Below are 11824 nucleotides of genomic sequence, written 5' to 3'. Positions count from 1 at the left end.
ATTTATTCTTACAGAACATACAATTGAGATTCTTATATATAAAAGGGTATACTATTTTTGGGATAGGGTGTTAGTGTATGAAGAGCATTGCCTGCATTGGTTCCCAACTCTGCAATAAGAAAAACAAATCACAAGAATAGTTCAACTAGTTTAGATGCACAAACGTGGTGGGCAATTATGTGAATTCAATGGTGTTGATATAATTTCAGATCTTATGATTTTATTGATATGTCATGACTGGAAGAATTTTATCACATGCTTATACGTGGAGGCTACTAAATATTTTGGTCTTTTTCTATATCTGCATTCTATGGCTTATATTTATTCAATGGTGTTGCTTTGCCCCGTTCAGTTAGAAGGCGTTGAGCCACAATTTTCATAAAAGAAATAAGAGTTTGTTGTAGAAAGACGTCTAGATATGCATGGCTACTTTTTTTATGAAATTCAAAATCTCACTTTGAGGAAAATAAGATTGACAAATATCATGATGAGAAGTATTATTTGGTGTTATCATTAATTGATTTTGATCAATTAATTTAATTATAAATAATAAAATCATATCACTGGTTAGTAGTTTTTATTTTTTGAGTGAATCAATTTTAATCTTTAAATTATTTAAATTGAGTGGTTGAAGATGAAATTTGAAAATGTACCCATTACTAGAACATTAAATGCTTATAGAAAAAAATTCTTACCAAAAGATTTTTTTTATATATAAGTATCGAGTATGAATATTAAGGAATAGAGGTGAATATTAAGGGATAGGACTGTAAGTAGGTGGATTTGGATTATATTTGATAAAATTTATGATTCAATCCAATCAAATTCAAATAAGTTGATTTTGATTATTTTTCAAGAAAAAATATAAAATCCAACTCAAACCAACTTGTCTATAAACGGTTTGTGTTGGATTGGGTCAAAGGGTCAAAATATATATTTTTTGTCTATTCTTGTTTAAAATACAATATTTTTATTATAAGATAAAATTTATATTAGATGAATTTGATACAATTGTTTCTTGTTAGATTTTTTATTTAAAAAAAAAATTGTGATGCTGCCACACCTAGCTAACTCCAGTGATTCTTATCTGTCTATCTATATATCTATCCATTGATGATGATATTACAAGGCCTACTCTTTATAAATGGATTCAAAATATTTTTAGAAGTTCATCTAAAGTAATTTTAATCAATAAAATCCAACTCTTTGATCTTAAAGGTTAATGATGCATTGATATTTACTCAATTCAGGTTGATAGGTCTATGTAATCAATAGTCAATAATATTTGAATTTTTTTATTTAAAAAATATGTATTATATATTACATATATTAATAATAATAATAATAATAATAATAACTTAATACAAAATAACAGGTTAACAGGCCAAATCAACAGATCAACTAGTTTGGATATTAAAAATCATAACACAACCAAAAACTTAACAAGTTTAATTGATTCAATTATTCAAATACAAAAATTACTCAATTCAAACTGTTTAAATTAATTTGAGTCAATCCAGATTCGTGAGAGACTCATATTCACTTACACCCTTATTAAGGGATTTACAATGACTCATATTCTCCCCTAAACCAATTAGACAAGACCCCCTAGTAAATAACCCTAAAAGACTTAAAACACATGTAAGTTAACATAAACGGCATAAATCTTTTTAGCTATAGTAACACAATTATTTTATAGTTATGCAAATACAAATTTCATTTTCAAATCAATATAAAGTTGCTTTTCTAATTCATTATAATTAAAAAATAGTAAAAAGAAAGATTTTATACTGACATTATAAAATAATTTTATATTATCACATCTAATCATCAATCATCATTTACGATAAGTTTAGTAACTTTTATTATCATTTTCTCAAAAGTTAGATTGATGGTGATTTGTGAATGAGTGAAGTGTAAAAACACTATTTTACATTGTCATTAAATTATCATTAAAATCATTATTATTATATTTATTTATGAGTTTAATGGTCATGATAGTATAAAATAGTTTTACATTGTCACTCAATTATAAATTATCGTTGATATAACTTTTAAAGTGATTAAAATAAAAGCTAAAAAACTTACCAAACATGATGAATTTTGATTAAATAATAATGTAAAAATCATTTTATAATATTCATGTGTAACATATTTGTTCTTTACTTATATATATTATGTCATAGTTTTGTGATCCTTAGTACTAAAATTTGTTGGCTAGTTAGGTTTCTTGTTAGGTATTAGTCATCCATGAAACTGATAGATACTTACATATTTAAGATGATAACAAAAAAACTAATACTTCACTCCCTATGTTTAAAACTTAGTATCGTTTAGTTGATAGAAAAAAAATTGCGACCAAGTAAGTATAATTTAGTTTTTCATTGTAATATTAATTATTATTTTTCATTAATATCTTTAATAAATGCCCTTTTCAATGTAATAGTAATATTAAGGTTAATTTTAACAAGTTATTATTATTTTTATCTATTTATTAAATTATTTATTTATGTAAAACAACTTAAAACATTTTCAATGGAGTTTTTTTTTGAAAGGTTTCTTAAGTGAAAAAAATCTTTTCTTTTCCATTAGAGCAAATCTATGTGATAAGAAGAATTTCTTAAAAATAAGATATTATCTTCTCAAAGAAAATGTTTCTTAGCAATAAAAAATAATATTTATCTAACACATAAAAATATCATAATTAAGTGAAAATAAAAAAATATAAAAGTATGAATTTCTTAAAATTTTGTAGAGTTTCTTACCATTGAAGTAAAACTGTGTATGAATTTCTTACATAGACACTTTGAAGAAAAAAAAATAATGAGACCACAAAAAATAACTTAAAACACTCAATTACCAAATTTCTATTGAAAATACTCTTAAAACACTTATTTTATGAGTACAAATTACAAGTCTAATAAATGAAAGGAACATTGAGAATTAATTGGAACATATATAACAAATAAACACTAAAAGAAAACGGGCACATGATAATTCATAACCCGAAAGCAACATTCTCAAAATAACATGAATAGAAAAGATGGAGACGAAATACAGGATTAGCAGTTGACTTGGAATTCAAGTTAAAATGAAAATCAAAGCATACGTCAGGCACAATGGTCAATTAATCCTATGTTATGTATGAAATGCCTGTAGTTGAGTAGGAAATTTCAAAAAGGGTTGGGAGATAGCTTATAAATTTCACATTTTCGTGTTTACAATACACTTGGCTTAATCCATATCATCATTATCCAAAAAACGAAGTACCACAAAAGCTGACTCGATGGAGATTCTTTCTTTCATGATTATATTTGCATGCATATTTGTTCCCTCTCTCAAAATATCATTAGCGATTGATTCTATCAATCTGCTCCAGTCTGTGAGAGATGGCGAGACCTTGGTATCAAAAGGTGGAAAGTTTGAACTTGGGTTTTTCAGCCCAGGTAGTTCCCAGAAACGTTATCTGGGCATTTGGTACAAGAATATCCCAAACAAAACCGTGGTTTGGGTAGCTAATGGGGCCAACCCCATCAATGATTCTTCAGGCATCATAACACTAAACAACACAGGCAATCTTGTTCTCACACAAAAGACATCTCTTGTTTGGTACACCAACAACTCTCACAAACAAGCACAGAATCCTGTGCTAGCGCTCTTGGACAGTGGCAATCTTGTGATAAAAAACGAGGAAGAAACAGACCCAGAAGCTTATTTGTGGCAAAGTTTTGACTATCCATCTGATACACTCTTGCCAGGGATGAAGTTGGGATGGGACCTTCGAACTGGTCTCGATCGGAGATATACTTCTTGGAAGAGTCCAGATGACCCATCCCCAGGTGATGTTTATCGTGCTTTAGTACTCCATAACTATCCTGAGCTTTATATGATGAAGGGAACACAAAAGTTGTACCGTTATGGACCTTGGAATGGCCTATACTTTAGTGGACAACCAGATCTATCAAATAACACCCTTTTTAACTTGCACTTTGTTAGCAATAAAGATGAGATCTACTACACCTATACCCTCCTAAATGATTCTGACATCACCAGAACTATAACAAACCAAACAGGTCAGATTGATCGCTATGTATGGGATGAAAATGGTCAAACATGGAGACTATATAGATACTACCCGAAAGAATTTTGCGACAGTTATGGCCTCTGTGGACCCAACGGGAACTGCGTAATTACTCAGACACAAGCATGCCAATGTTTAAAAGGTTTCAGTCCAAAGTCACCACAAGCATGGTTCTCATCGTCGGATTGGACTGGAGGGTGTGTCCGCAATAAAGGGTTAAGCTGCAACGGTACAGACAAAGATAAGTTTTTCAAATTTAAATCTCTCAAAGTTCCAGATACTACGTACACTTTTGTGGATGAGAGTATTGGTCTAGAGGAATGCAGAGTCAAGTGCTTGAATAATTGTTCTTGTATGGCCTTTACTAATTCAGACATAAATGGTGAAGGTAGTGGTTGTGTCATGTGGTTTCATGATCTCTTTGACATGAGACAGTTTGAAAGTGTTGGCCAAGATCTATATATCAGAATGGCTGCTTCAGAGTCAGGTAAGCATCATCATTCATCAACTTTCATCTTCTCATTTCAATTAATTGGAACACCAAGGGACCAGTTTTTTCCTTTAGAAGTATTTCTAAGAGAAAAAATAAAATAAAAAATGAGGTAAGTTTCTTTATAAGGTAAAATGAGTTCTTCATTTACTAATTCATAAAAAAATTCTGATATAACTTCTCTAAAACATAAAATAATATCTACAAGCTAACTAATATAACACATTTTAGCTTGTGGAGACGGTCATTTATTTTCTTCTCCTAGAAATGTTTCTAGAGAAGTTTACTCAAACATATCTGATAGCAGTCTAACTTTACTCTTTTTGATTTGTTTCTTCTTTTAATTGATTATTCAGACTCTCAAGAACCAGTATCAAGGCACAAGAACAACACGCCAAAGATAGTTGCTTCGTCCATTGCTGCAATTTGTGGGGTTCTTTTTCTAAGTACTTATTTTATTTGCAGAATCCGAAGGAACAGAAGCCCAAGGAACAGCGCTGGTAAGTAATTGCTTACCCACAGTTATTTTGAACACATGACTGCCCTTTTCTTGTTTTCTATAAATATATTTTTATAGTAGTAAATATGAAACTGTAATTATAATTATTAGGGTGAACTATGATTTTTGTCCTAAAACTCTGTAAAAAGTTGTCTGTTTTTCTTATATTTTTTCTTCATTTTTATCAAGTAATAATGTTAATAGATGATGTGATAGTCACCCTGGAAGCCACATGCATGACTTATCCTGCCATACTAATTGATGGCATGTGGTTGTCAAAGTAATAATCATGTTATTAACCAGCCTTCTTACTTGACAATGAAGACTAAATATGTTAATAGAGAGAGAAAAATATATAAAGATCAAAAATATAATTAACCTTAATTATTATTAAAAGAATATTTGTTATAAATACAATTATTAGGAACCCACAAAAAGATGACCGGGTTCGGAGGCTAGTTTAAAAGAGGTGGAACCGGCCCTAATCTATAAAATTTATCAAATTTTAAAAACTTATGCTGAGCTCAACTTAAATTATTTTAAAATCAATATTGACCGATCTTGCATGATTACGATGGCAAAAAAAAACAACAATATTGCTTATAATCTTCTGCAACATGAGAGGACAAAACATATTAAAATTCATAGATATTTCATTACAGAAAAGTTGGGGGAAGATTTGGTGTGCATGCCCCATGTTTTATCACAACAATAATTTGTTCATGTTCTCATAGAGGGGTTGAACAACTCAAACTATCATGAACTTATAGTTAAGTTGAGATTGAAAAACAGTATCTATTTCTTATGTTGAGATGAAGTGTAGAACTGAAAATAAATATTTATTTTAAATATAGTTATTAGGATATTCAACCCTCAATCCCTTAAATCATAGGGTTATTTCCAAAGGTAATTAATTAGGGAATTATTTCCTTTGTTAGAATTGATTTAGCTTCCCTTTTAGCCCCTTATATTATAATTGTTCAAAGTACCAGTCTCTTGAACCGAGAGAGAACAAATTTCGTTTTAACATTCCAGTTTCTTTACAAACTTTTTTGTACTGTAAGTACTGCAAATTGGAAATTCTCATGATTTAATCATCATGTAACAACAAAGTACAGGTCTAGTAGCATTCAAGCATGCCATTGATTTTATCTCATTAATAATATAATATTAAGTTAAAACTGCATATTTTTGTTAGAGCTTAATAGGTATGCATTATTTTTAGTGTAAAAAACTTTACACAGTCATCAGCTAATTAAAATTCATATTTGGTATGATTATTAAAATAGTTATTATTAAGCTCAAAAGATTATCTTATTATACATGATTATTTGTAATTGAATGACAGTGTGAAAACGATAACTACATATCTTATTTACTTTTTTATTTGTTATTTATGGCAATTTAATTTCCTTAAAACATTTATAACATTATTGATGAATGCCTTCCTCGATTTTGTAGCAAATTTATTACCAGAAGATAACAGTAAAAATGATTTGGATGATTTGGAGGTCCAATTGTTTGATCTACTGACAATTGCAACTGCCACTAATGATTTCTCCACAGAAAATAAGATCGGAGAAGGTGGTTTTGGACCTGTTTATAAGGTAATCATTCTTTAATCACTACAACCAAAGAAAAGAAAGAAATATAAATATTATTGCAAAGTGTCTACTCATGACGATGAGTATGCAGGGAATATTAATGGATGGGCGAGAAATTGCTGTAAAGACTCTATCAAAGAGCACATGGCAAGGAGTTGCAGAGTTCATAAATGAAGTAAATTTGATTGCAAAACTTCAACATCGGAATCTTGTAAAATTTCTTGGTTGTTGCATTCAAAGACAGGAAAGAATGTTAATTTATGAGTACATGCCAAACGGAAGCCTAGACTCCTTAATTTTTGGTATGAAAAATGAGCAGTGCATAGATTTGGTTGCTAATGACTTTAAGTGAGATCGGAAGATTACTAAAATTGAATATTCAAGTTGAATAACATTTTTTCTTGAATTAATAAAACAGATGATAAAAGAAGCAAATTGCTAGAGTGGCCTCAACGCTTCAACATAATTTGTGGAATTGCAAGGGGACTTATGTATATTCATCAAGATTCCCGATTGAGAATTATCCATAGAGATCTCAAGCCAAGTAACATCCTACTTGACGAAAATTTGAGTCCAAAAATATCAGATTTTGGAGTGGCCAGAACTTTTGGAGGAGACGAATCTGAAGGAATGACAAGAAGAGTAGTAGGAACCTAGTATGTGTCTCGATATCCAAAACCATTTTGCATTTTTACAAATAACTATGTAAATTAATGTTCTTGATGATGTCTTGCAGTGGGTATATGGCACCGGAGTATGCTGTTGATGGGTCATTTTCGGTGAAATCCGATGTCTTTAGCTTTGGCATTTTAGCGTTGGAGATTGTATCTGGGACGAGAAACAAAGGACTTTATCAAACGGATAAGAGTCATAACCTTGTTGGTCATGTAAGAGCTTGAATCTATTTTGATATATTATGCATATCAAATTGAAATAAGAGAAATAATTATCTTTTTTCGATTATTTTTATTATGAGACAGGCATGGACATTATGGAAAGCGGGCAGGGAATTAGATTTGATTGACTCAAACATGAAGTTGTCGTCATGCGTTATATCAGAAGTACAACGTTGCATCCATGTTAGTCTTTTGTGTGTGCAGCAGTTCCCAGATGATAGACCTCCAATGAAGTCTGTGATTCCAATGTTGGAGGGTCACATGGAAATGGTTGAGCCTAAAGAACATGGTTTTATTTCGGTAAATGTTTTAGGTGAATTAGATTTACACTCGAATCCGCAAAACACGAGTTCATCAAATTATGTGACGATTACCATGTTAGAAGGTCGATGACTTGTGAAAGAATAATTGGACACACACTAAATATAAATATATGAGGTGTGCTGATATGCAGGTGCAGGTTTATGAACATATTTGTTGTTTAGCATTTCAGTTTAGATTTTAGATCAGAGTGCTGGTATGAATGCAGTTTATTTGAAAATGATAATACTTATTATGTAAATGTGTTGGGGGTACCCTTGTTCCTCATTTAATATATACTTCTTTTGGTTGAGCAAAAAAAACTATTGAAATCTTAGGAAATTTGTAAGAACTTGTATGCAAAAGTGATCAGGATTAATTTATGACATTCCGGCCAGAAAGTTCTTTTCAACATATTATGATAAGCTTGCTAATTGTGATAAAATTATTTAATACATACTTGTAAGTTATCTAAATTATTTAATACATACTTACCTAGATTATTAATATTACTCGTAAGTTTTGGATGGCTTAAATAAGACTCTAGTGTTTTCCCTTAAATGTTGAAAAAGTACTAGTAGTATATGAAATGCAACATGAAATGATGCCGAAAACATTTTTAACACAATAATAAACTCAATAATAGAATAATAGTCAGTGAAAATAAATTTTCCTAAACTTCTGAAAACATGTGAAAGGCACTAATAAAATAAAATATAAAGCGTAAGATAAAAATCAAAAACACACATGAAACACAATTTATTTAACGTGTAAAACATCTCGGTGCAAGAGTATAAACCCCAGGTCGTTCAGACCAACAAAATATAACTCTACTACAATCAATAAAGATACAAGAGAGTCTGAAATAAGTACTAGGCATGGCAACGGGGCGGGTCAGGGTTGGGTTTTGTTTATCCCACCCCCGCCCCCGACTCCCCATTTCCCTCCCCTCCCCCGCCCCCGAAACCGACAGGGGTGTATATTTACATCTCATCCCCATCCTCGATGGGGTTCAGGTTTTTCCCGCCCCGTTCCCGACATTTTTATAAAATTTTATTAAAAAATATAATTTTTCATAAAATAAAAAATATAATTTTAAATAAAACATAAAATTCAATTCAACACTAACATAAAATTTAATCTAATAGTTTCATATTTCAATGTGTTATATATATTAATAATTAGCGGGGCGGGTTCGGGGCGGGTATTGAGAATCTCATCCCCGACCCTGAACCCGGATTTGGCTATCGGGGAAAATCCGACCTCAACCCCGATCCCGATTAACTCGGATTTTCCCCGTCAAAATCGAGGCGGGTCCAAGGCGGACCCCACGGGTTCGGGCCCCGTTGTCATGCCTAATAAGTACACTAAAATGTATTACAAATAATTAGATCAAAATAGAACACAAATGCTTAAAATAGAGAGACAAGAAGATAAAATCTCAATGCAAAATGCAAAGCAAAAAATGCAAAGTACTTAATGTTCTCTCCAGATATTTTTTTGACAATCCAACCGAACAATTTAAAGTATCATATGTGTAAAATCTATTGTCCAAAAATTTGTCTAATCCAATGATAAATGAATTTACAGTTACAATCTGAAAAACTCTTTTTAGTGGATGTGTAAAAATGACAATATTTTTTTCTCTTTTTTTTCTCTTAATGTTTTGTAACGATTCTCTCCATCTCTCTTTCACTCTAATCTAGCCCCTCTACACTTAAATAGTGAGACAAAATACATCTGAGCTCTAAATATTTTCACAGTACAAGCCTGAAATCAGAATGTCATATGTAAGCTCTGGCCCTTGAAAGTATGATAAAATCACTGCCAGTTTTTGAAATCCTACATAGTAGTCATATATATAAAGGTAAAATCTTTAACAAAACCAGTATAGTTAATCATCCTCCTCGTCGATACCTTCCTTTAATGAACATTACACAGGTTAATTACCTACTTACTCTTCAAACTTCATTTCTTTTCTTTGGTGCAGGCTTGATGTTACACCTGCAAAAGTAATTTCGTCACATGAAGTCTTTATAACTAAAGACTAAAGAGTAAAAACACCAAGCAAGTGTGTGTTATAAAAATAAATATATATTAATTTAGAGTATTTTTATAATTTCAGGAACATAAGTCTAAATAAATCAAATTAATATGAAATAGTTAATTTTTATATACTATACAATAAACATACAATTGAATATAAAGAAATATAAAATATGATAATGTAAATGTTTACTTGTTTAACAAAATAAAAAATAATAATTGTTTTATTAACATTACAAAAACTTTCTACATAAAAAAATCATTATGAGAAGAACATTATAAATTGTTTCATTAACATTACAAAAATAACATAATTTATCATTTTTTGACTATAAATTGTTTGTGGAAAAATAGTTATTTTTCAAATTCATTTAAATAGCATAAATATTATTATTCTTTAAAATAAATCTAAATCAATCACACTTATTATTTTTACAATAAATATGTAATCCAATTTAATATTTATGAGAGAGAAAAGATTATTGATGATTTAATGTTTATAGAGAGGAAAGATGAGGATGTATGAAAACTAATTTAATGGTGATAGAGAAGAAAGAGAAGAGAGAAATAATTATTTTAAAAATAAATAATAAATTATTATAATATCTTTATATTAAACTTAATAACACAAAGAGGTTTAATGATTTTTTATTTAAATAATATATATGGTGTTGATTGCTAATACACTGCTGCCAAAAAAATATGATGTTTACATTAACATTCTCTCTATATGTGTATATAGGATAGATATATATGTATATAGGATAGGAATCTATTTTATAAGAGAGTGGAAGGATTAAATATAGAACATAAAATCAAATATAAATTATTAATATTTAATGTTATGTGATTATTTAAGAAGTCACGTAAGTTTTTTTTTTATGTGATTCTTTATATTAAATTCCAGCATTCCATTTCCTCTCATAGGATAATATATATATATATATATATATATATATATATATATATATATATATATATATATATATATATATATATATATATATATATATATATTTGCCGGCTTGTGGTTGATATTAAATATACGAAAGGGACATTTGAGGTGGGTTACAAATGCAAAACTTACAAGAAAGCATCTTTGGCCAAGTCGTGAATTGAAGTCTCATGAAAAAAATAACATCATCGAGATCGAGCCTGATAGTATTTGTCTTTTTGCATAAAATTTTGAATAAACATTCCATTCATTTTCTCAACCTAATTTATTTACCTATTGATGAATATCTAATTTAATTTTTTACAGACATAATTTAACTATGAAAAACTATTAAATCTTCCTTCAAATTACAAATTCTAGACATTTTAAACTTTTCGTCTTTTCAATGTAAGACCTAAAATTAATATTTCATTTTATAATCTTAAGATACTAAATATTATTTTTAATAATTAAAGATTCCTTGTAGTTTTAGAGAATCCAGGACATATTGATCAGTCGAGAGCTAAGATATATAATCCCTCAAAGTATTAGGATGTCTTTAAGGAAGAAACCTCTCTCCATATTCACATGTTTTAAGAAGAAAAGTTATCTGCCAACAAGCGTCCTTGTTTTGGGAGACTAATTTGAGATTTTCTTTTTTTACAAAATTTCAACTTGAATTTAGCATTAAAATAATATAAGAACAAACTAAACCATCTTAGCTAAATTTAAATAATATAAGCCAAAATAAACAATCTTATCTTCTTTTTTTTCTCTAATTCATTCCTATGATTAATATTAGTGAAAGAAAATGAAATGAATGTGTGTGTGTGTGTGTGTAATATAAGCCAAAATAAACAATCTTATCAATCTTATTACCATCAAAATAAGACTAAAAATAAAACTTGATTTATTTTTTATTTAATTTTATGAATAAAAATATTTTAATAATTTCATCAATTGTGATTAATTTG

At 29.3% G+C, this 11824-nt stretch overlaps 1 protein-coding gene across 1 annotated transcript; it reads left to right on the top strand.

The window, feature by feature from the left end:
* Positions 1-3178: 3178 nt before the first annotated feature.
* Positions 3179-8236, top strand: LOC100802443 (G-type lectin S-receptor-like serine/threonine-protein kinase At4g27290). The gene is made up of 7 exons (XM_014776736.3): positions 3179-4568; positions 4928-5071; positions 6532-6677; positions 6766-6976; positions 7093-7330; positions 7411-7561; positions 7655-8236. Exons 1-7 carry the CDS (start codon positions 3287-3289, stop codon positions 7961-7963), a joined length of 2481 nt encoding a protein of 826 aa, XP_014632222.1. The 5' UTR covers positions 3179-3286; the 3' UTR covers positions 7964-8236.
* The last annotated feature ends 3588 nt before the right edge of the window (positions 8237-11824 follow it).

This window comes from Glycine max, chromosome 6 (assembly GCF_000004515.6).
Source record: "Glycine max cultivar Williams 82 chromosome 6, Glycine_max_v4.0, whole genome shotgun sequence".
Classification (NCBI taxonomy): Eukaryota; Viridiplantae; Streptophyta; class Magnoliopsida; order Fabales; family Fabaceae; genus Glycine; species Glycine max.
This window is presented reverse-complemented; position numbering and strand designations above follow the sequence as displayed.